We start from the raw sequence: 26,365 nt of genomic DNA on the forward strand, positions 1-26,365 counted from the left end.
CCTTCTTCACACTCACACAGCTGGGAGATTTTCAGTACTTGACCTCAAACTTTGGCCATTGAGCGACTCAGCTGAAGAAATTATGAGTTATGTGCTTTGCTTTGCTTGTGAGCAACACAAAGTGGTTTCTGAGTGGTCCTAGAGAGAGGCCCTGAAAACATTTTTCTCAGTCAGTTTTCATGAGTTATTAGGGCCAACATGAACACAAAAATATCTGCAAAAACTCTTGATATTTAACAGGAGAGATTTCTGTATTTGTATTTTTGTCTGTGCTCTTTTCGCTGGTTTAAAACGGGAGAGGCTCAGTTCAAGAAAGGTGACCACACACTGTGCACTAATCAGGATTTAGCAACATTGAAATCGTTGAAATCAAACCACAACGACAATCTTGATAAAGCTGATTTGGTTAGTTTTATGAGTGTTACGCTCTTAATACATAACTAGGATATGTTTTCTGAACTTTGATTGTTGCTTATTTAGTCATGAATATTTAATGTTATTGAGAAATACTTAAAATTTGAAACCATGTTTTCAAAACCAACTTAATGTCACCTCATGTCACCCTTTATTTTAAAAGAACTCCATTAAAGTCTTAATGGAAACGACTTGTGCTGCCAGGTGTGTTGTCAGTCGTATACATAAAATTATTTGAATTCCATTTATCTCAACTTTTTTCAACTAGCGACAATTAGTTCAGCCCTGCTGGACATGCTCCATAATTTTTGCACTTCTCTCTTTTTTTTTAAGAAAATATACTGCAAAAGAATAACAACTGAAACATTTTTTATGTAACATGTACATTTTAAAGCCTTTTTTTGTAGGACCTGAATTGCATTTGTATTGTAATTGATTGGTTGTGCTACAGATGCACCCTACACACCCCATGCATCCCACACCCCCCACCCCGAGGGTATGACATGGTGACACTGAGATTAAATGTCTGAAGACTTTTTACTGTTTGATTTTTCTACATTCATTATGCCATCAGAATAATTTGAAGGGTGCTATAAATAATACAATTCTACACATAGTATGTTTAAATAGTAACAACTCTCAATGACATAGAGCATATAAACAGAGACAAGTGTAATCATTACTAATGCATTTCACAGCAGCACATTAACCCCCAACACATTTGCTAAGGAAAGATAGCATGTGCTGTTCACTTTATCTAATGAAAGCTTTCCCAGTGGAACTCATTGAGACCCTCTCCAACCATTAAGTTCCTGCAACTACAAATATTACGTAATTAATACTGAAGAACAAGCAGTTCGTAATTTAGGTATTATTAGGTATTTATAGTCATATTTAAAGAGTTGTTGTGCTTTGGGTTATACTGTAACAAGTGACAGTATAACCCAAAGCAACGGTCAATGAGTCCACACATAGAATAAAGTAAAACTAAATATTCCAACGTGATATAACTGCAAAAATGAATGCTAATGTTAAATCCACAGTGCCCAGATAATGTAACATATACAGTAATCCTGTGTGCCTGAAAGGACCAGGCATTACTGAGAAGGGCTACAGAAAGAAATAAGGCCACAGCGGCCTTGGGCATCGTTTGCTGTTAGATAATGGAAGCTTTGCTCAACCCCTTCTCTACTTTGTCCATGAAGTGTCTGTGTCTGTGTCTGTTTGTATTCAATCCAACTCTGTATTTGCTTTCGAAGGACCTCTCACATTGTCTGTACACAGTATCTTCTGTCGTTGTACCACATCCCTGCCATCTTCTGCTGTGCTCTGTGTGTTTAACATGATGACTTTGTTCCCCAGAGAGGGGCTCATGAGATCCGAGAGATCCGACAGTTTCACTTCACGGGCTGGCCGGACCACGGTGTGCCCTATCACGCCACAGGCCTGCTGGGGTTTATTAGGAGAGTCAAGTCCAAGACCCTAACCAATGCTGGGCCCATGGTGATTCACTGCAGGTTGGTGTGCACTTGAACTGACCACTCTGTTTCATACTTGTGCTTCTACTCTGTCTACCCAGTCAGTGTATACTTGTTATACAGTGTATATTTGTCTTACCAAGTAGTTAATAGTATTCTCCACAGTTGTATTCAGTCTGTAGATTGTAAACCAGCAGCGCTCAGCATCCTGAAGAGTGGAGCTATGCAAGACTATACACCATAGCCAATATTTTGGAGGCAAATCAGAATGTAAAGTGATCAAACCACAGAATACAGAGGACAACATTATTTTTCCAGTATTAGACTGACATGTTTGTCTCATCGTCTGTATTAAAAAAATCCTTTGGTCATTCAAAGTGCATGTGTCCTTAAAGGTTCACCTAAATTACAAAAAGACTATGATCATTTTACCTTGTGTTGTATCTAGCCATGAGGTTTTAGATATCCTTGTCTGAGAAGAGTTTGTAACTACTGTTCGCCGATGAAATAGTCCCTATGAAAAGTGTTGCAAGTCTGTGGATTATCCAGAGCGACAGGGAAACCAATTCTGAAAGGGCATGTTGTTAAATATACATTTTTATTGCTGTTAACACCACAAATGACAGTTACATTCACCTTCATTGTATTTAGGCAGAAATATCAAACAAAGTTGCATTATTCTATACTTTAAATGTCAAACTTTAACTTTCTTACTCCTCTGAATAAAAGCAGCATTTTCTATTGTACCTCTGAGGTTTCTGATCTTTCCTTTTGTCTGCAGTGCCGGGGCCGGTCGCACAGGCTGCTTCATCGTCATCGACATCATGCTGGACATGGCAGAGCGAGAGGGTGTGGTGGACATTTACAACTGCGTGAGGGAGCTGCGCTCACGGAGGGTCAACATGGTCCAGACTGAGGTACGGTAAATCTGGTCTCACACTGGCTTCAGCAGAGCTGGGCATGCCAGCAGAGACTCATCAGTAAAATATGGAGGAGTGAGGATGCAGCTTGACAGGCTGTTGCTATCAAAAGTGGATTAACTAGAATCAGAAAGTAATTCTAAGCATAAGCCCCACTTCTCTGGTGCTCCATAACAAATGCTCACAATTAATACCAAGGAAGGAACTCTTTCACAAACATGTTATGTTGTGGGGAAGAATAAATCATTACCTGACATTTGTCAATAATTCTGCAGCATAAGTGAGTCAGTAAAGGTTTTTAACAATTTTGGCAGTGACTTATGATGCCTATTTTCCCTGAAAATGCAGCATAATTAGTTTTAATTTTTTGTGGCCTGTCACTTTCAAGTGCCATTTCAAGTGTCGGTAATTGACCTCTGTCTGATGAGTGTAAAGCGAGTGCTCTTCAGCGCTTGTTTTAACCTGCTTGAAATGTCAGATCAATGGTGTTTATAGTTACAGCAGACATATTTATGACTACAGCAGGAAGCAGTTTTTATTATACACGATGTGGTATCGTCATTCATCCCACCTCTACATTTGTGATAATCATTTCTCACAAAAAGGCATTTATTGGAGCACACACCCTAACTATTTCCCAGGGTGCTAAGCTCACGTGTTTGGCAATACTTACTATAATAAAAGGGTTTAGAGGCTTGTAACTGAGAGCATTTAGCTCATATTGATAGCTGAAAACATCCCTGGCTCATCCTCCAGCTTTATGCCAGTGTGGGCTATCGAAGGACTTTGCGCTTTCCTGAACACCGGCCATCTGGAGGTGTCCATAGTCTCGTTGAATGCATCATTTCACCGTAATTCCCTTTAAATCACAGGCATCATTGGACTTAATGGGCAAATGTTTCATCGTTGACGTTCGAATTGGGATTTGAGTAACTGGAGACCAAATGTTGTTCACCCCGCGTCACTCTCCTCAAGTTCAGTGACCTTCAGAGTGTGTGTATGTGTATGTTTTCCCTCGCAGGTGTTCATGTTCATTGGCACAGCTCCTTAGCCCCCAGCCAGACACTAACTCTGCAACGTGGTTTAATCTGTCTGTGGAAGTGAAAAGCTTTGTCGTTGTTTATACTTTATGAACTCAGATAAGATCTATCAATTTGTGGATTTTGGTTTGAGTGCCGAATTGCCAACAACCCTCCAATCCAGCCTGAGCTAGTCAAACTCTCAGGTCAACAGTTCACATTCTGCACAAGACTTAACAAATGGCAACACATGTTTCTCTGTAAATCTGTAAATCAGTGACCCCTGTGCATGTGTGCGGATTTTGGTCCGAAGTGACAAGGAAGTGTCAGCTGAAAATGTCACTTCAGAATAGATTTACATCAAGCCTCAAGCTGTGTCACCATGTCGACTGCTTGACTGACTGACATGAGGAGGAGGAAACGTGTGGCGATTTCCTGGTTCTCTCTGCATGACATTAAGGACAAGGGCGGTTGTTTTTGTTGACCTCAACCTTATACCATGCCGTAATCATGCCAATAATGATGATGAAATCTACACCTTACTCAGGCCACCCAGGTTGATAGGATCATGGACAATGTGAAAAGGTCAAAGCATTGAAGAAAATACCTTCTTCCAGGCCTCTAAACATTTTTAAGGTTGTTTAAAATGTCATTGAATTCAGAGTTTATTCTGGGAATAAAATCAGCTATTTACCAAAAAATGCAAAAATATGTAATGTAACCTTTAAACATAGACAATGACAAATATTAGTCATAGAAACAGCCTGAGGGGTAGAGAATAATCATGGTAAGGTCGTGAAAAGGTCATTGAATTCTTCTAGCAAAAACTCAGAGAACACTGGCTCATGCATTTCTGCTGCTGCTGGTAAAATTTAAAAAAAAAAATCTGTCTCATGGCTGTTTTCTGCAAATGTTGTCTGTTGTCATGAGTCTTAGGAGTTTGATAGATCCGCAATGAGGATGCTGTTTTTTGCAGGAGCAGTATGTCTTCATCCATGATGCCATTTTGGAGGCATGTCTGTGTGGCGACACCACCATTCCTGCCAGTCAGCTCCGCTCTGTCTACTATGATATGAACCGCCTGGACCCGCAGACCAACTCCAGCCCCATTAAGGAGGAGTTCAGAGTAAGGAGTTTTTAATATAATAAAACAAATAAAAAAAACAGTGTATGTAAATCATTAATAAAGCATTTACTCAAGTGCAGGGCAAGTTCAAAACAACAGTAAACATGTTGTATCTTGATGAATGGCACATTCCCCCTCCTGGGCCAATCAGTAGCAAATGTATCACCTTGCATTAATCTATAACAGCAGCACCCCTCCTCGGACCAATCAGTGTTATATGAGACGTATTGTCCCCCTAAGTTTCATCACAGTCGCAACAGGGGAGTCAGAGCTATCGCTAATGTAGCTGATTAGAGAATTGCATTGTTAATTACCATATTGGGAGATAATTAGCACACTCTAGTGCCTACCTTCCTGCATCAGTATTAAAGTGTGCAATTCTGCTTCAACCTTACAGACTTTGAATATGGTGACTCCCACGCTGCGGGTGGAGGACTGCAGCATCGCCCTGCTGCCCAGGAACCACGAGAAAAATCGCTGCATGGACGTCCTGCCTCCAGACCGTTGCCTCCCCTTCCTGATCACCATCGACGGGGAGAGCTCCAATTACATCAACGCTGCCCTCATGGATGTAAGAGTCAAACACAGACAAGAACATTTAAACTTGTAGGCGCATTTCCTGGGTTTCCAATACAGAGTGGCTTAAAGGAGCATTCCAGCATTATTGGAATTCTTGCTAAATGCATTACTGTAATTTTAAAGTGGTAAAGTAACACTGAGTCACAAGGCAGGAGACAACTGCTCCTTTCCCTGTGAAATGAAACACTCCAACATGTTGCTTTTCTTGTTAATAATGTTAAAGCAGGTATTTTGACGCTGGTCTGCACCATGTGCTCTGAAAGTTAAAAATAACATTGCTAATGTTAACTTTGAATTTTTAAATACCTGAAAATAGATCACTGCACTCAAAATCCATGGTTGCTCAGCTGGAAATATCTTAATGCAGTGCTGTAGAGTTGATACTTTGACTAGAGCGGGACGTAAAAAAAACAGCTGGTCAGATAATTGACTTGACTTAATACATTAACTGAAAGCAAGGAACATTGAGTCTCAGGTTTTTACCTCATAAAATCAGATAAACCAATTCAAAAAAATAGGCAGACCTTGAATAGCCACACACCTTAAATACTCCACTTGGTCTCAGCTATATTACAAACACATGAAAGCGAAATGTTCAAATGGCTTGTAAGTGAATGGTAAGCTGAAAGGCTTGCATCTTGACTTTGACTTGAACAAATCTGCTTTTGCAAACTTGTGACTTGACGTTGACCAGCTCTTAAGGACTTACGTAAGTGTTGAGTTGGATTTGTTCTGACTTGATTGGACTTGGACCCCAAAATACGTAAATACAGCTGTCTTAAGGTGACATCATATTATCTGTGGTCAATCAGATATCTGTCTGTCGATCTGCAATAACCAAAAGGCACCAAAACACAATGCAAAAGTGTTAAATTTATTCAGGGTGGACCTAACAAAGAACAGCTTGACAATAATGCACATGTCTTGTGATGGACTTTTTGGCTCTTGCCCGGATTGCACAGGTGACCTTTCAGGTGCAGCGTTGCCTCAGTGTCCACTGGCTACCTTTGGGAGCCAGAAACCACATTAAAAGTGCAGTGTCCTAATATAATCTCCCTAGACATGGAATCTCCATTAGAAAAACAACACTCAGTGAAAAGCAGGTTAAAGGATGGAGGTCATTTTTAAAATGGTCATAGGTTTATCCTTTACTTATTATTCATTATTCTGTGCTATACAATAAGAACGAGTTATATTCAGCGGCGGATTTTCATCTTGTTCTCTTGCTTCTTCTCCTTCTATTCTCCTCTTTCTCCTTCAGAGTTACAAGCAGCCTTCTGCATTCATAGTGACCCAGCACCCACTGCCAAACACAGTGAAGGACTTCTGGAGATTGGTGCTGGACTACCACTGCACGTCCATAGTAATGCTCAACGACGTAGACCCAGCCCAGGTAAACCCGACCTGATACGTGTGCACAAACACACATACTGTACAAACAGCACACAATATAATACACAAAGGATATCGCAAGAAGTGCACTCACAAATAGATGACAGATGAAGCAGCACCTTTCATCGGTGGGAACTGGATTTAGAAAAAGATTGTTTTTTTCTTGTTTTCTTCCAATATGAACCCAGGGATGTATCTGTGCTGGCAAACACATATATATGCGTACACGGAATATGTTTGAAATGAGGCAGATGCTGCAGAGTGGAAGAGGACTTGGCATGAAAGCGCAGGTAGATGGAGAGACAGGCCTGTGGAAGAGACTCTCCAGATTTCTCAGCCCGAGGCTCTGTCATAACACCCGGGGATCAAAGCCTGAAGCCAGGCTGCTCTCCCCATCCAAATCCCCTTTCCCTAGGTGACTGACTGACTGGCTGACTGGCTGGATAGAAAAGGCCTTTCATTCAATATTCTCACTGTAGCCAGCCAGTCAGCCAGCCAAGGAGGCAGCACAGGTGGGAAGGGAGGAAGGGGATGTGTGGATGGAAGCGAGGGAGATGGAGGTTCACCATGTTTCTCCATCAGCATCTTTATTTTTGCATCTGTTAAATTTGTCAAGTTTTGACAGGCTCTCAAAGGAAGCTAGAACATGGTGGTTTTCCTGCCACACAGACTGTATATGTGTTTGTGCTCTTTTGTGTGTAAGAGAAAGAAAGTGAGTCCATCTGTGTATGCAGTGCGTGAGTGTGCATACTCAGGCCCGTTTGTGTATTTACATTCTTCTCAGGTAGTCTTCTTTTTTTCTCGTTTGTTCATGTCTGTGTGTCTCTGCATGGAGGCATGTCTGCCTGTGTAGAATCTGTCCATCTGTGTGTTTGTGCGCTTCCACTAGTCTGATTTACCGCTGCGAGGACGGTGGTGTGCTCTGCAGGTGCATGTTCTTAACTAAGCTTTCTCTCCTGAGGAGCAGAAATAGGGGAGATTTTGAGGTTCTTACGAGGCTGTCCCAGGGGTTTATTTCTCCCTCTGTACTTTTGAACACTATTTCAAAGGAGTCAGTAACACTGTTTATCAATGACTGCTTATTAATACCTACAACTATTGCTATATTTTTATTTAAATGAATCTATATATACATTTTCAGTTAACTGACTAATTGTTTAATCTGTAAAATGTCACAAAATAGAGTGAAAAATTCCCATCACAAGTTACCGAAATCCCAAGGTCACATCTTCAAATAACTGCCCAACACTTTAAAATCCAAAAGTATTCAATTTACAGTACATTTGAAAATCTCAAAACAGCTCTTTTGGGAGCATTTTCGCTTGATAATTGAATCAAATGATTAATCAGTAGTAAAAAATAGTTGTCAATTAATTATGTATCCATCAACCAGTCTTTGAATCAACTCATCTTGTGATTACATTTTTCCTCACAAAGAGGAAGCCTAAAAAATAAGAGCCTGAAAAATAAGTCTGTGTGTGTGTTTTTTCTGAAGAGCTAAGAGCAATTAGCCGAAGTTTCTGAGGAATTTCTTTTTGATTTGCTGAACTACGGGTCAGTCGATGATGAGAAGGCTCTCTTACATCTTACATCTGTGTTTAGTGTTCTTTCTGTCAAAAATGTATTCTCGCTTTTGTGTGAATGTTCTCCACTGAAGGGGCAATTCACATTTTTTTCTAAAGAAAGCACTTAGAATTTATTCACCTTCTATGTCTCTGCCTTTCGTTCCTTATCATTCATGTTCTCAAACTGTTTAATCCTACATAAACCTCTCTTAACAGTACTCTACAGTATGTGTAAGAAGTTAAAAACCTTTTCACTGGCTTCAGTAAGCAGGGTTTTTATTCCAAAACTAATGAATCTTCTTCTTTTTCTTTGTTTTCTTTGTGTGTTTTTCTTTTTTTATGCCTGTGTGTGTGTGTGTGTGTGTGTTTGTGTACCTGCATTTCTCTGTGTGTGAATGTATGTGTGTGTGTCCGTGCATATTTTTTTTTAGTTGTGCCCACAGTACTGGCCAGAAAACGGAGTCCACCGCCACGGACCTATCCAAGTGGAGTTCGTCTCCGCGGACTTAGAGGAGGACATCATCAGCAGAATATTTCGGATCTACAATGCAGCGCGGGTACGGTGACACAGGAGGGTCATACAAACAGAAAATCTTTTTTTTTTTTAGGGGCAAAAGAACAAAAAATACATTTATGTGAGTAAGTTCACATGTAGTTTTTCTGCAGTGCAGTGTTCATTCTGTGACTGCACACCTCACACGTCCCACTCCTTCTCTGGCCTGTTCTGTCAAGCTGTGCAGAGGCAGAGTCATTCTTTAACTGCACAGCACCAGTGATTGGACCAAGGTGTGATTTCCTGAGTCACATGTCTTTCAGGCAGCTTGAGAAATGTTCACACATAGATAAAAAAGGTAGAAACCAAGTTGAAGTATCTGACTGTTCCTTCAATCAACACTTTTTTGGTAGAACATGTGTCTGTCTTAAAGGGTCAGTTCACCCAAATTACAAGGAAACACATTTTCTCATTTACAATAAGTCATATCTAGCTGTGTAAATAGGTTTGATTTTGAATTGTGTAGGTTTGGGGATCTATACCCCCTAAAATTAAGCAGTGACTACTTGTGACCCCAAACAACAGGTATGTCCATTCTGTTCTGATGGAGCAGTTCAACCAAAGGAGTAATTTTTCCCTCTCAGATTAAGTCTTTATTTTAATGACTTTTGGGGGCCAAAAGGTGATCAAAGTATCCAGTATTTCACAAGGAAAAAAAAACAAAAATTAGAAAAGAGTCAGAAAAAAATTCCACCTAAATTTTTATTTTCATTGCTGTGAGCAACACAAACAGAATTCTTTCACCTGAATTGTGTTGGAGAGGAGGAAGAAATCTTACAGAATAATATCTCAATTAACACTAAATCTGCATAAGTGGATACCATCACACGTAGGTTAGACAATATGGTAAAGGACTATACAAAAATTATTGGGGTATTGGGGTAAGGCCCTCCACAGTGTTATTAATATTTTCTTTGGAAGCTACACCTGACATAGAAAAAAAATGCAATACCTTCCCTCCTATATCTCAAAATAATATATTTGTGGCATAGCATAGCAAGAGCTGCTAAACAGTTAGGCCTATAAGAGCTTGTTGCTGATGGATTTGAGCATCACAATATTTTCTCCTGAGAATGCATGAAGATAAAATTCTGGGATGAGAAAACTCTCCTTTGGGCAAATTTTCAAACATACACCACCCTCCCCCCCTTTTCATACCCTTTTCCCCCACACTGATCATTTTCGTACGGTCTCTAATTTGAGTGAACTGACCCTTTTAAACTTTGAGCTACCACACATCTCTGTACAGACGCCGGCGTCACCTGCAGTCACCTGCGTAAGCTTCTTACCCCAACTGTCTGCCCGGGGTTGTCAATAATCGCGCCTCATATTAACGTGTTATAACAGCCTCTGGCCGACAGAGGCACCAAGTGGAATACAATCTAATCACACATGATCACTGACAAGTGTTATTGATCAATATGTCTGAGTGTGATTTAGAGTGTCTGTATCTTAGATTGCTTAACTATCTGTCTCCAGCAGTAACTGTGCTCATCTATCAACCCGTCTATCAGCACACTCATCTCGCCAATGACTCCTCTTGCCCTTATCCATCTCTTGTCCTACTTGCTGCCATTGAGGCTTAGCTTAGCCCTGCATCTTTACAGTCTGATTGCATCTTTGCACAGCAGCGATTAACTCCCCCCCCCCGCCTGTTAACCTGGGATAACTGGTGTGTCCTTCCCCTCCAGCCACAGGACGGCTACCGGATGGTGCAGCAGTTCCAGTTCCTGGGCTGGCCCATGTACAGAGACACGCCCATGTCCAAACGCTCCTTCCTCAAACTGATTCGACAGGTGGACAAGTGGCAGGAGGAGTACGACGGGGGCGAGGGACGCACTGTGGTCCACTGTCTGTAAGTTTCCTCAACACTCAGTGCAGAGAAGTTGATTCAGTGCTAGCATTAAAGATGAAACATCTCCATCTACTGACTGAAGAGCTTTACTGCATCAAAAAAAAAAAAAAACTAAACTGAAACTACTAAGCCCACTGGGAGCTTCATTATGAACCCTAAAGTTTCTCTATCAAAACTAAATTTTATTTAACATGCTTAAATTATACATATATATTATATTATATATATATATATACATATATATATATGTTATATTTCATGTTCTAACACTTGGCTGCTGTGTGACATCTATAGGAATGGAGGCGGTCGCAGTGGGACATTCTGTGCCATTAGCATTGTGTGTGAGATGCTTCAACACCAGCGATCTGTGGATGTTTTCCATGCTGTCAAAACACTGAGGAACAATAAACCCAATATGGTGGACTTACTGGTGAGGAGCCCTGAAGCAGCTGAACACTTTTATCAAACACTTTTACCAAATGATATTTAAACGTCACTTAATTCTACTTTCTTATGGTCAGTAAGTTACCTAATCATGATGTTGTTGCCCAAACCATCTGGTGATCAGTTTACATCAGTTCAAAGAAACATTAGCAATAGTATTTGACTATTTTACTTATTAAAATCTTATGTTTTATCAATATGGTATCCTATCTAACTTCAGCATTTGATTCCCTTCATAATATTTAATTTAATATTGATAAAGAAATCATTTTTGTTCCACCTCTTGAAGAAATTCAACCGAAATTATCATAAAAAAGTTATCTGTGGGGCATCCTGGTGGTCTGTGGGTTTAAAATGTTGACCATGTAATTTAAGTCTGTGTTGAATGCCATCCCCCCTACATTTCCTTTTTACTCTCTATTGTAAAATACTTTTATAAAAGGTATCTGAAAGTCTTCAAAAATCCTGTTATGCTAATAATCAGCCAAAGTCAGTTGATTCTTTATGATTTCTTATTAGTCTATGTATCTCCAAGCCTGGATTATCAAAGCTTTCACTGTCTGATAAATGTTTTGTGCTAACTTTGGTAATATGGAAATGTGCACTACTGAAGGTGGGTCTTGCTTCAATAGGGTCCTGTATTTAAAAAGGGTCTTTTGTCACCTTTATGATTTCAGTTTCCTTTATGTTTTCATGGTTCATATTTGTGTTGGGTCACATTACCCCCTGGGGCTGTATGATATTCCAGCATAGGAATACTGTATGCAATTAATAGGTTAATAGGGGCCCAGCTGCTCATTAGGGTCCCGACCAGGTTAATCCAATATGTACGTCTCTCTAATGTGTTGTCTGTTTCACCTTGTCTCCTAGGACCAGTACAAGTTTTGTTACGAAGTGGCGCTGGAGTACTTGAACTCTGGGTAACTCGGAGCTACTGTACCCACCAGAGACTTAAAGTTTGGGACATTACAGAAGACTACAGCTCACATGTGTGCATTGTGCTAAGTGTGTGTGTCACCGACCCGACAGGAACAAGGTACACACACAACCATACATGCAGCTCCTTTGACCAGCTCTCTTCTTCTTTTTCTTCTGGTCTTCAGTTGGTCTAAATGGGAAAGGTAGGCAGAGTTGTACAGTGTTCAATATCACAGCCTGTTTCTGTCAGTACCGGCTAAGGAAGCCAGCAGGAGCACAAAGAGCTTTTTTTTCTTTCCTCTGCAGTGAGTTGCCTCCTCTCTGGATCCCTCTTTCCCTCCGTCTCTATCTCTCTCTCAGCCGCCTGTAGTCCCGTGGTTGTTGCCTTGATCCTCATTGGACGACAAGCATTAAATACCGTCCAGTTTTCCGTGGAATACGATACACTGTACATAATGTAATGTGTTCATTTTATTCTCTCCGATTTCTGTTTTTTGCTCAGCTCATGATTAAAAGTCACTAAATGCAGGCGCTCAAAGCTAAATGTTACTAAATGTCCTGTAAATCTATGACTTCTAGATGATTATTGCTTCATACTGTATGCTGGGGGCAGCTGGCACAGTCTACATCTGCTTACCTTATTTCCTGTACAGGGATCCAAAGCTTTATTTGCACTTCCATTGAATTCTTGTTGTGCATATTGTACAGATTTCTGTAGATTATTTATTCACAGTATGTACTTTTTTTGTGACTCGCAGTAAGTGACAATCATATGTTATGTATAGGTTTGGTTTATTGACTGTATTGTGTGCTTTCTTTTGGTCATCCTGTATGACAGATCAGTTCCATTGTAAAGAAAAAAGATATTATATAAATGTATCTACAATATTGTATTATGTATCTCTTTCTTTTTGAGTGGAGCTGGGAAAGACGACATTAGGGGGACATCTGCTGGAGAGATGAGGTATAACACAGTCACTCCCTTACCGTACAGTATATGATCTAAGATGTTGAATGAAAGCATTGTTAGAATTTGGTTCTGTTTATGTTTCAACCTGTTAAATAATGATAATAAATAACATATTTTGGCATTATGCCAGTCACATTATCACAACGCATCACTCATTGGTCTCGCTAAAACTTGCAGTAGGAGAGATTTGCAGTATTTGAACTGCAAAGCCACCATGAGAGTTTACTTTAATTAAACTAGAGATGTTGTGAAATCATGGTCCGATATTGTGACTGTTCAGACTGGGAGAACTTTGATTTCAAATTCATTCAACAAATATTCTTTAAAACTAACTAAATCTATTTGTAAAATAATTTGTATACCATCTTTATTATTCTAACATACAGTATAACTGAAGACCACTGATGAATACAGTGGCAGTTTTGAAAGTTGTAAATGTGAGATCTACCTACAGATTCAGTTAGGCTTAAGTCAGGGGACTGTGAGGGCTGTTATAAAACCTTCATTTTGCGTCTCTTGAGGTATTCCAGGCTGGATTTCGAGGTATGTTTAGGATCATTATCCTGTTGTAGAAGCCTTCCTCTTTTCAGCTACAGCTTTTTTACAGACAGTGTGATGTTTGCTGGTATTTAGTGGAATCCTTTCTTCCCTCCACCCTTGCAATGTTTCCTGTGCCTCTGGCTGCAACACAACACCAAAGCATGATAGATCCACCCCCATGCTTACCAGTTGGCAAGGTGTTCTTTTCATGAAATGCTGCTCCTTTTTCTCTCCAAACATACCTTTACTGATTGTGGCCAAAGAGTTTTAACTTCATCAGTCCGCAGCAATTGATTCCAAAATGTATCAGGCTTCTGTAGATGTTCAATTGCAAACTTCTGCCGGTGGATTTTATGATCAGGACACAGGTAAGGTTTTCTTCTACTGACTCTTCCATGAAGGTCTTGTTTGTGCAAGCATCGCTGCCGAGTCTGTTAAATCTTCCTGCAGGTTTTTTGCAGTCAAATGGGGATTTTTATTTGTCTTTCTGACCAGCATACGAACAGTTCTCTCCATGGGTTTTCTTGGTCTTCCAGATCTCATCTTGACCTCCACAGTTCCCCACAGTTACCGTCTCTTAATTACATTTTGCACTGTGGAAACTGCAAGCTGACAACGCTTTGCTATCTTCTTGTAGCCTTCCCCTGCATTGTGGGTATCAATAAGAATTACACAGCTGCTTAAAGGAATCCATGGTTGCTGACTGTTCACACAAGGTTTGAAGAGTCTGAGTATTTGTAAAGCTTTGAAACTGGCACAAGCTTACATTTCCAAATAACAACTGTTGACATGCCTCAGGCCTGACAAGCAAAGCTCTTAGGGTGTCTGAACTTTTACACATGCCACAACCATGTTTTTATTTTTTTATTTTTGCTCAATTTGTGACATAAAAAGTAACTGCACATTAATATTTGCTGAAAATATTGTTTTTTTCCATATCCTAGAGAGAATGTGTTTACATCTTTTCAATTAAAGGTTTTATATGTAAGAATCAGAAATTCTCTCTCATTAGTGACACCGGTGGCCATTAAGTGATCTGCAGTCAGCAATTGTGTGCGTGTTCGCCCATCAACAAGAGCAAGTAGCAGTGCGACACTATTGCAGGTGATGTCTCTTTCCTCATTTACACTTCTCATAATAACATAAATGATCTCAAACGTTGTCTTGTGCACCGTGTTTCAGCAAAGCATCTTTCACTCACTAGTCAGACAAGTAAGCACAGTTTTTGTTGTGGTGGGTGCCGGTCGTTTGTTGATGTTAGTGGGGGAGAGTCAAGGCACTCGGGTGTGAGCAAAAATGTCACATCCTTTGGATTTTTGGGGAAAAACCGGTCCACATCCTTCACATAGATATCAGTCCACAGGCTGTTACAGATAAAAGAGAAAATCAGGTAACAACTCATTCACTCATTGGCAATAAAAAACAATTACTACATGTAAAATGCTTCACAATTCTAAAATATAGAACCTTTAAAAAAATCCCTAAAATATCTTATTTGTCAAGTGGTGCCCAAACTTTTGCATACAACTGTATATATATATATATATATAAAAGGAATATTTGAGATTTGGTGTGTTTTGGGATGCATTGTATTGTAATTTGGTGTGGTGTATTTCAAAATCCATAAACATTACAACCTTGAAGAAATATTTAGCTCCTTTATTTAAGACATTCAGCATACTCTTTTTCAAGTTTCAGCTTTACATAACTTTTCAATGATGCGCTGAACAAACCAGGGTGACTCCATGCTTTTAGTCTTTATACTGACTTATTAGCAGAAGTAAACCAGAGCTTGTTTTCCAGGTTAAAACAAAGATTGACCTCTAAAAAGCTTGTCAACTACTTGCAGCACACAACTTAAATGAAACGCAGATGGTTGATTAGCAAATTATCTCAGCAAGTTAACTGTTGAATGAAGAGGAGGTCAAACTGTTTGGTTTGTGGTGGATTAGTAAAATATTTGGTGTGGTCTCAGGAGAATGTGTATGTCATTTACACCTTTGGTCCCCCAGTTCAACAACAGCTCAGACACACACTGTCCCCTAGTTGCAGACTACGTAGTGTATAAAGCAGATTTTGAGTAAAGTTGTTAGTATGGATAAATGATATTCTTAAAAATGTCATTATTCACACTAAATTTGTTTGATTATTTCCATGGTTGTTAAAATGTTAATATATGATAGAAACACTAGAAACACTATTGTCCCACAATGCATTGCACAAAAGACATGAAGGAACTGCTCAAAGGAGGAAAAAATTAAAACAAATTATGAATAATAGTGAGGTAAGTCTTGGATAATTATCAAGTAAAAGCACAAAATGGTAGAGTGCAAACAGTATCATATGAAAAATGGTATATATCACATATTTTATACTGTATACTACATATACTATATATCACATACCAAAACCTCTGTATAAATCAGGGCTTTCTCATTTGTTTAGGTTTTTCTCCCCCTGGTGGTGTCCCTGAGTAAAGTTCCTGCATCTTTTCCTAGAATATCTAATGCATTATGTGTTTATAGGGAAGCAATTCACTGTGACGCATAACATTTAACATTAATAGGCTTTGTTCCACTGTTACATGTGACCATCTCCAAACCATTCAATAGTAGTACTGTAGTAAATGTATTTTTGGATCATAGCTACTTTTCCCTGCACTGTTGGAGAGGTCAGAAAGTCAAGATTAAATTCAGTTATATAAGAATCCCCAAGGGACAGATATGATCATGTCAGCATTAAAACCTGCAGTATTATCTGCTCCAAAAATAATGAAAAAGAAATCTCTAATAATGTCTTCATATTGCAGTTTCTAATAATAGGCCCCTCTGTCTTTATTTATCCACTTGCCAATAAAGAAAGGTTATTCCCTAAATGCATGTCAAATAAATACTGGCTAAATTACAGCTCTAAAATATTATTTCAGTCGTGGTTGTGTGAGACAGAATGAACAATTCTGTATCTATTCATTGCATTACTTTTTAATTGAAGAATTTGTACATCTTGTACACCAGCACATATAATTGTCACACATTATGTGTTTAGGTCCAATGGGACATTATATAAACTAATATAACAATATAAACAATCAGCTGACTGCAGTATGAAAAATTGTGTTGTTGTGGTAATATCACAATTCATGCAGAACTTAAGTGCCATGTGTCTTTGACAGTCCATGACATCAAACTGTTAAAACTCCAACCTGAGAACATAACAGCATAACATGATGATTTCCTGATGGTGAGCCGTCTTATGTGTTTGGGAGAACATTACAGTATCTAGACAAACAACTGGTACCTCACTAAAAGTTGAGCCTTCATATTATCTGACATTGTCGACTCACCTTCTCATATTATAAAGTCATATAAAACTTTACTTATCTAGGCTCAGTTTCTTGATAATCAATGGGGGTTTTTTCCCAGCAACCCTCTTCTTCTCACTCTGGCACACTGATTCACAGCTGGAAGCTCCCCAGTCTTACCGAAATCTGATCTTTTAGCCAATGAGCAGCTCCACTGGAGCTTTGTAGGTGGCGCTGTGTAGCCATTTTTGGCCGCATTTCGGGGGCGGAGCCCTCAACGGGTGCCCCGAGAGCCCGCGCTATGACTGTCACTAAATATGGGCCTGAAAATGTGTTCAGACCGGGACTCTTGACAAGCATATGAAATTTGGAAAAGATCAGACCATGTGGAGTGAAGTTATAAGGCTTTGAAATGTCATGGTGAGACATGGAAATTGGCGTCGTCGTCACGGCAACACATTTGGACGAAAAGTCACCAACTTCATAACATACGATCTCCAAGGTCTTGCGGCTATTCTGTGTAAATTTGAGGTGGATCCCATGACCATGCTACCCACAGAGCGTCAAAGTGTAAAACATGTAAGTTCCTGTTGCCAGTAGGTGGCGCTATGACTTAGATCCAATATTGACATATGGATGTGTTCAGGGCGGGACTGTTTATTTTTGCTCAATTTGTGACATGAAAAGTAACTACACATTAATGTTTGCTGAAAATATTGTTTTTTTTCCATATCATAGAGAGAATGTTTTTACATCTTTTCAATTAAAGGATCTACATGTAAGAATTTTTTCTCATTAGTGACACCGGTGGCCATTAAGTGAACTGCAGTCAGCATCCTGTTGCTCGCAATCGTGTGCGTGTTCGCCCATCAACAAGAGCAAGTAGCAACGCGACACTATTGCAGGTGATGTCTCTTTCCTCATTTACACTTCTCATAATAACATAAATGATCTCTAACGTTGTCTTGTGCACCGTGTTTCAGCAAAGCATCTTTCACTCACTAGTCAGACAAGTTAGCACAGTTTCTATTGTGGTGGGTGCCGGTCGTTTGTTGATGTTAGTGGGGGAGAGTCAAGGCACTCGGGTGTGCGCAAAATTGTCACATCCTTCGGATTTTTGGGGAAAAACCGGCCCACATCCTTCACATAGATATCAGTCCACAGGCTGTTACAGATAAAAGAGAAAATCAGGTAACAACCCATTCACTCATTGGCAATAAAAAACAATTACTACATGTAAAATGCTTCACAATTCTAAAATATAGAACCTTTTAAAAAATCCCTAAAATATCTTATTTGTCAAGTGGTGCCCAAACTTTTGCATACAACTGTATAAATATTAAAAAAAGGAATAGTCGAGATTCGGTGTGTATTGGGATGCATTGTATTGTAATTTGGTTTGGTGTATTTCAAAATCCATAAACATTACAACCTTGAAGAAATATTTAGCTCCTTTATTTAAGACGTTCAGCATACTCTTTTTCAAGTTTCAGCTTTACATAACTTTTCAATGATGTGCTGAACAAACCAGGGTGACTCCAAGCTTTTAGTCTTTATACTGACTTATTAGCAGAAGTAAACCAGAGCTTGTTTTCCAGGTTAAAACAAAGATTGACCTCTAAAAAGCTTGTCAAGGACTTGCAGCACACAACTTAAATGAAACATAGATGGTTGATTAGCAAATTATCTCAGCAAGTTAACTGTTGAATGAAGACGAGGTCAAACTGTTTGGTTTGTGGTGGATTAGTAAAATACATAATGGGTGATATTTGGTGTGGTCTCAGGAGAATGTGTATGTCATTTACACCTTTGGTCCCCCAGTTCAACAACAGCTCAGACACACACTGTCCCCTAGTTGCAGACTACGTAGTGTATAAAGCAGATTTTGAGTAAAGTTATTAGTATGGATAAATGATATTCTTAAAAATGTCATTATTCACACTAAATTTGTTTGATTATTTCCATGGTTGTAAAAATGTTAATATATGATAGAAACACTAGAAACACTATTGTCCCACAATGCATTGCACAAAAGACATGAAGGAACTGCTCAAAGGTGGAAAAAATTAAAACAAATTATGAATAATAATGAGGTAAGTCTTGGATAATTATCAAGTAAAAGCACAAAATGGTAGAGTGCAAACAGTATCATATGAAAAATGGTATATATCACATACTTTATACTGTATACTACATATACTATATATCACATACCAAAACCTCTGTCTAAATCTGGGCTTTCTCATTTGTTTAGGTTTTTCTCCCCCTGGTGGTGTCCCTGAGTAAAGTTCCTGCATCTTTTCCTAGAATATCTAATGCATTATGTGTTTATAGGGAAGCAATTCACTGTGACGCATAACATTTAACATTAATAGGCTTTGTTCCACTGTTACATTTGACCATCTCCAAACCATTCAACAGTAGTACTGTAGTAAATGTATTTTTGGATCATAGCTACTTTTCCCTGCACTGTTGGAGAGGTCAGAAAGTCAAGATTAAACTCAGTTATATAAGAATCCCCAAGGGACAGCAGATATGATCATGCCAGCATTAAAACCTGCAGTATTTTCTGCTCCAAAAATAATGAAAAAGAAATCTCTAATAATGTCTTCATATTGCAGTTTCTAATAATAGGCCCCTCTGTCTTTATTTATCCACTTGCCAATAAAGAAAGGTTATTCCCTATACGCATGTCAAATAAATACTGGCTAAATTACAGCTCTAAAATATTATTTCAGTCGTGGTTGTGTGAGACAGAATGAACAATTCTGTATCTATTCATTGCATTACTTTTTAATTGAAGAATCTGTACATCTTGTACACCAGCACATATAATTGTCACACATTATGTGTTTAGGTCCAGTGGGACATTATATAAACTAATATAACAATATGAACAATCAGCTGACTGCATTATGAAAAATTGTGTTATTGTGGTAATATCACAATTCATGCAGAACTTAAGTGCCATGTGTCTTTGACAGTCCATGACATCAAACTGTTAAAACTCCAACCTGAGAACATAACAGCATAACATGATGATTTCCTGATGGTGAGCCGTCTCATGTGTTTGGGAGAACATTACAGTATCTAGACAAACAACTGATACCTCACTAAAAGTTGAGCCTTCATATTATCTGACATCGTCGACTCACCTTCTCATATTATAAAGTCATATAAAACTTTACTTATCTAGGCTCAGTTTATTGATAATCAATGTTTTTTTTCTCAGCAACCCTCTTCTTCTCACTCTGACACACTGATTCACAGCTGGAAAGCTCCCCAGTCTTACTGAAATCTGATCTTTTGGCCAATGAGCAGCTCCACTGGAGCAGCTTGGGGGTTATGTCTTGCTCAAGGGCACATCAATGGAGGTAAATGAGGAAGGAACAGACACACACATCCTGCTCGGCTATGGATCGAACTCGGGGCTACCTGCTGTGATGTTTGAAACACTGACAACAATAGAACAATTCCTGCTCTTTCTGCTGTGCACATTCACATGTGGGAGCTGCCCAGTGTTAACAAAGATTTGTGTAGTTTCCCACTGAGCAGATACTCCAGAGCAGATGGGTTCAACCAGCTTCATTAAGAGCAGTTCAGTCGCACGCTTGATGAAAGAATCATTAACTTTCACAGCCGTAGACCAAGGATTAATACCAGCAAACTTCTAGTCACCCTCATGCTTATAAGCCTAACCCAAAACACTTGGAGACTGCCTGCAGCACTGTTGGACTTTTAAAAAAGTAAGGAGTTACCTGTGTTGTTTGGTACTCAATGCAAAGCAAATTCTAAAATTACAATGCAATAATAAAAACTCTTAATTTTGCCTTTTTTTAAACCACATGACAACTGACTTTCAACCACAAGAGGTCAGTGAAATGATGTTTGTCAGTTTGATGTAAAGCCACACTTTAAAAAATAATGAAATACAGTGTTCTAATTAAGCATATATTATGCAAACACTATGCATCTCTTGGCAGTTTGGTTGTTATTAGTCCAAGATATACAGCCTTGTACTTGGACAGCTAATTAGCAACACACTATGTTAAAAATCCAGCACAATTTCCAGGTTTCTCTGCGTTATATACAGTAGATTCAATGGGAGAAACAGCTAACATTCCTAAAACATGTGATGTTTGGTTTTTATTGGCTCTTAATTCTCCGCTCTGTCTCTGCAGACTGTTGCAGTACCTTAAAGTCTCTCTGGAAGGAAGGAATCTTTGGAACATCTTCATGGAAGATGAAGGTTACCATCTTTTCCCTTTTGCACAATGTTCCAGCTGGTCAGAGCTACAGGCGCTGTGGCACCAGGGATGGTTTCATATTTCACTGCAAGACTGGTGGTGAATTATTCCTCTGCTCACACACGGAGGCCAGGGGAGGATGAGTCGGAGTGAGGAAGGGAGGGAGATGGAGGAAGCTGGGAGGTGCTCCTACTGCTGGGAGAGTCCATACCAGATGTCCAGGAGCACAGGGACAACATATGGACACACAAACACACACGCACACACACACAGCCACACAGTCATTTGTAGCACTCACAGTGAAAAGAAAATGAAATTAAAATTAATGGGAAAAAAATTACAAATACTTGTCAGAGTCTATACCTGTCATTCATTTGAGCTCAAATAATTGATATAGAAAATATGTATAACTATATAAACAGTGATATATAAAGAAAAGACTGTCATATATCTAAATATAGGAATTAAAACAAATCATTCAATACTTATTATTTGCTCAGGTTTATACACATCATATAAATAAATATATAGGCCAAAAAAAGAATTTTAAAAAAGTTAATTGAAGTTCAAAACTTCATTCCACAGCTTCAATGACAATTTGACAGTGAGTTTAACCTACATCCCAAACATCATTTTACCAGAATCAAGTTTCCAAAATGGCAGTCATTACATTAGGGAATTAATTTTTTATGAGCTGCAACTGAGAGCAGTAAGGTTGCTGCAGAGGCATTAGCCTTGAGCACGGCTTTCATGGCATTATATGTCCAGGAGATGGCAGTGTAGAGCAGGAAACACACACACAATGCCAGTTAAAGGCAACAGCAGGTAGTGAAGACTGTTAAGACTCAATCTACCTTTAATCACTGCTTGAAAGCTCACATTCAAGTCATGAACATATTTCCCTGCAAAACTGAAGATTTCATGAAACTTATGAGTTATTGAATGTGTAATAGGACTTGATGATGATATGGGCAGATATGTCAAGTTTGTATTCATACAGCAAAGGTATGTATTAAAATGGCAATGATTCAGCACTTCTTGTGTCATAGTCACATAAATAGACAAGACAGACAGCATTGGTATATAATGTATGATTATATTTGTCTTTTTCTTCATCCTGAATACGCATATTAAATTCATGAACATAATATTTTCTCACACTCAGTCTCCTCGGTGCTGATGTAACAATGTAATGAATAAACCGATGAATAATTAATCACTCTGCAATTGCCGATGAAAGATTAAGTGGTGCATTTTCCTGTAATCGAGATGCTCGCTGAATTCCAAGCGAACAACTATCCGGTACTCTACATACATCACATCAGACTCTCACACACGTGCACACACACGTACAACACAGATCCACTAACAGGTCAAAGGGTAGCTGAAGCAACTGGAGCACAACAGTCTGTTTCCATCTCCAGGGACTGGATTATTCTCTTTCTCTCTCCCTGCCTTCATCTCTTTACCATCCTCTCTCCCCCCCTCCCTCACTATTCAATCACAAACAATTGCACAGACTGGACTGTAAGTAAATCTGTGTGTCATCTTCTACTTGCCCTCGTGTGGCTTTCCATTCTGCATTCTGCATATTGTTTTAAAAGACTACAACAGAGTGGGTTTCATGCGGTTGTCGATTCATCACCTTTAAATAGCCGCTGACGTGAGTTCGGTCAAACCTCTAAATATGTCAAGTTTTGCCTGTGATTTTTAACATTTAAAATCCTGTAATCATTCCTACGTCGTCCTTGAGAATGATGCAGCAGCTGCTTTGAGCTGACTTCCAATAATTCAGCGTATTTGCTTTCGCTTGCAGCCCTGCCATCGAGCGTTTGCCAAGGGAGAGCGAGAGATCAATCAATGGACCAGCTCAACATACAAAAAGCGCCCCTGTCGAGCTCTCACATCTGAGGCAAATCCATATTTCATATTTCCTCCTTTTTCATGCAGATGGAGGGGAGAGTAAGATGTCTCTGCTCTCCTGACATTGTTCCTATCCCCCTTGACAGCTTGATGTGATTGCATTGTCAGCCCTCTGAGTCTGCTGGTGCTCGAATGCTCTTGGTTAGAAGCTGGATGTGAGGAGGCAAGAGAAACAGTGTTCCTGGGCACAGACATGGCATACATATTTCAGTAGTTTCAGACTACATATTTTAGAAGTTGCAAGCTTAGTGTCAACCCACAAGTGGATAGCCTAGTTTGGTGTGTGACTGGCATATTGCATTGCTCTCTCCCTGTTTTTCCTGTTTGTCGAATGAGCACAAATGTATCTCTCTCTCACACACACACACACACACACACACACATACACACTGATGTCGGAACATCAATCTCCATCATGTCAAAAATCCGCGAGATGCAAACCGATATTGGGATCCCACCCAGGGTCAAGTCCTCATCAAAGTCAATCTAATTTCCTGCAACTCGAGGGGAAACTGACGACTTGGCCCCCATGTTGCCGTGGCAGCCAACAGCCCCTCTCTGCTTATGATCAGTCTGTTGCCATAGCAGCCCCGTGGAGCTTTCCTGCCAGTCAGTCTAGCAGAGAAGACGAGTGAACCAGGGGTGCCCCCATCCAGAGAGGCCTGCATGTCTTCATCTGTTGCCATGGCACCGTAATAGCGTTCTGGATAGATTTGGCATGGCAGGGAGTCAGTTCCTTTATCTTCCAACGCACTGTATTGAGCCGAGCTTGCCTGTGTTCAGTGCTCACAACATGGTGAGCAGACAAAGGGAGCCAAATGCGGGGAAGGTAGATATCAAGGTAGTGTATCTTTATTGAGATCTAGAGCAGTGTGCTCATCGGGTGCTAATTAGGAGGTACATAGAGATGGTGGATGTTAGGGAGACATGTAACCTGGAGTGGACTCTGCAGCTGACTCGCTTTGTATTAGAATGAGTAGATGTGTGCAGTCCTGCAGTGCATTCGTAGTAATGATGTACTGACTCAAATGTGTGCTTGAAAGTTAGAGAGCCAGGCATTTCAGTTCAAGTCCCACTTGATGAATTAAACTGAAGTAGACAATGAAATGAATGTATTTAAATGATCACTTTGCCCCAATTACAAATTTAAATTGCGAAAAAACTGTTGAGATGACATTGTTGAATATTTAAAATGTATTTTTTTTAATGGTTTCAGCACCACAAATGAAATTGTATTCACATTTGTTGAATTGGGAAGACAATTTTTTTTTTGCAATTTGAGACCTGATGGATTCATGTTTTAAACAGACGGTGTTGATTGAAAGTAACATTAAATGAAAGATAAGACACAACATGCAAGTCTTCCATTTTCATCACATTTTTTGTCGTGGTAGATGTTAGAATACACTTCAAGGTTTATAATATAACTTTTGACCAAGAGATAGAAAGTGTTGCAAGTTTCTCTTTCCGCCTTTTTCTTCCTACCTGATCACTCTTAAAGTATATACTCAACAAATACAGATGGGTGACAAATTAAAGGAAAAACCAACATAAAGGGTCTAAGTAAAGTGTTGGGCCCCCACATGCCACCAGAACAGCTTCAGTGCGCCTCGGCATTGATTCTACAAGTCTCTGGGACTCTGCTGGAGGGATGAACACCATTCTTCCAAAAGATATTCCCTCATTTGGTGTTTTGATGATGGTGATGGAGAGCGCTGTCTAACATGTCAGTAGAAAATCTTCCATAGGTGCTCATTTGGCCAAAACTGGGCCTGCTCAGCATTTTTATACATGCCACAGAGCAAGGTTGGATGTTAATTGTTTAATTGTATCATGCGGTGCACCTGCGTGGAAACATCTGCATTCATTATGTTTCTCCACTCATTTATTCAGGTTTTTCCTTTAACTTGTCACCGTCTGTATATAAAAAGGTAGTGATAACACCATCACATTGCTGACTTTTCTATGCATCCGAGGAACTGACCAGCATGTTAGTGTCTTTTCACTGCTCTGGTTTAAGTCCAGGCAAACTCCACGATAACTACAACAGTGCCAAGAACGACTTTATATCTGCCAGCGTTTCACATGCCAGAGTGCGGAGACTGCCAGGCTTTGCCTGTAGTGAGATGATGGCAGTGCTGGGACTACATCCATCACTCACACCATTTGGTAACCTCAGTGTGAGGACAGAGAGGTTGTGCTTGGTGACCCATGACTGACTCCTCTGCCCTTTGCCCAGACTGACTGCTGCTGCTGCTGATATTTGCCCTTTCAGAGCAGCAAGATGACTCCATGTTACTCAGCAGAACTGAGCAGCAGGGAGTTGTCTTATTTAACTGGCAGCATCTTTGTGTCCTTAAACGACGTCTCACTCACTTTGTTGGTGAGTTTCTTTCCCTCCGTCATATTTGCAAGCTGTGTCTTCTTAGCTGGCTTGCTAACATTACTCATTTAATGAGGCTACATTCAGGAATCACCTTGTTTAGTTTGGAGTTGGAGGGTCTGAGATCAAAGCATCTAACATTAGGTAATGAAGTAACATTAAGCTAGCTGTTAATGATTAGTAAATACCTCTTAACTGTAGGCTGACTGCTTGTTAAACCACAACATCTCGTTTTCTTCCTCTACAAGTGTTAAACACAGAAGATGTAACATGTGGATGTAGAGGGTTTAAAGTTGTTTAAAAGGCATCTTGTAAGTAAGAAAAGTAACAAGTAATGTAACTAATTAATTTTGCTGTTGAGTAATTAGTAAAGTAATGTGTAAGTGATTACATTTTTCAAGTAATTTGCCTGATACTGGTGGAGGTGTCATAGCAAAAACCTCTCTATAAGGCTCCTATCTGACTCTTCAAACTTAACTGAGGCAAAGTGGGAAGACCTAAGCTCAGCACTGAGGCGATCCAACAGTGGAGGCCTGTTTCCCTGCAGAACAAAGTTAAGAGGATGGGAAATATTTAAAGAAATGATTCCCTGTGGCAACTCCAATGCCTTGGCACTGCTGAGTTTCCATATAAAGATAGAAACTGTAGGACCCTGTCAACTGAAGAGTTTCTTGTTTCCTGCTTTGACACCTTACCTAGTAAGCAAAAGCTCAACTCAACTGTCTTCTACTTCTAGCT

The 26,365-nt window shown here is 39.6% G+C and overlaps 1 protein-coding gene and 1 long non-coding RNA gene across 17 annotated transcripts in view; one reads left to right on the plus strand and one right to left on the minus strand.

Annotated features, from left to right (window-relative positions):
- The window catches only part of LOC121908234 (receptor-type tyrosine-protein phosphatase mu-like), a 170,466-nt gene extending 148,111 nt beyond the window's left edge, over positions 1-22,355 (plus strand). For 7 of the 16 annotated variants that reach the window (XM_042428094.1, XM_042428098.1, XM_042428097.1 and 4 more), the window contains 9 exons: positions 1,777-1,931; positions 2,674-2,809; positions 4,808-4,957; positions 5,355-5,528; positions 6,798-6,929; positions 8,925-9,050; positions 10,738-10,901; positions 11,196-11,331; positions 12,216-13,154. In XM_042428094.1, the coding sequence (XP_042284028.1) occupies positions 1,777-1,931; positions 2,674-2,809; positions 4,808-4,957; positions 5,355-5,528; positions 6,798-6,929; positions 8,925-9,050; positions 10,738-10,901; positions 11,196-11,331; positions 12,216-12,269 (1,227 nt within the window). In that variant the 3' untranslated portion in view covers positions 12,270-13,154. Of the gene's footprint in view, positions 1-1,776; positions 1,932-2,673; positions 2,810-4,807; positions 4,958-5,354; positions 5,529-6,797; positions 6,930-8,924; positions 9,051-10,737; positions 10,902-11,195; positions 11,332-12,215; positions 13,155-13,179; positions 13,228-14,785; positions 14,878-16,218; positions 16,474-17,195; positions 17,328-17,873; positions 17,980-20,306; positions 20,821-21,255 lie in introns of those variants that run through there. The other 9 variants (XR_006099195.1, XR_006099196.1, XR_006099194.1 and 6 more) reach the window with 9 other exon arrangements.
- On the minus strand, positions 5,430-10,785 carry LOC121908236. The gene is made up of 3 exons (XR_006099201.1): positions 10,707-10,785; positions 5,843-5,925; positions 5,430-5,519 (listed from the first exon to the last, which is right to left on the minus strand). It is a non-coding gene; the product is annotated as an uncharacterized LOC121908236 (long non-coding RNA).
- Positions 22,356-26,365: the final 4,010 nt, after the last annotated feature.

The sequence above is a fragment of the Thunnus maccoyii genome, chromosome 12 (genome assembly GCF_910596095.1).
Source record: "Thunnus maccoyii chromosome 12, fThuMac1.1, whole genome shotgun sequence".
In the NCBI taxonomy this organism is placed as follows: domain Eukaryota; kingdom Metazoa; phylum Chordata; class Actinopteri; order Scombriformes; family Scombridae; genus Thunnus; species Thunnus maccoyii.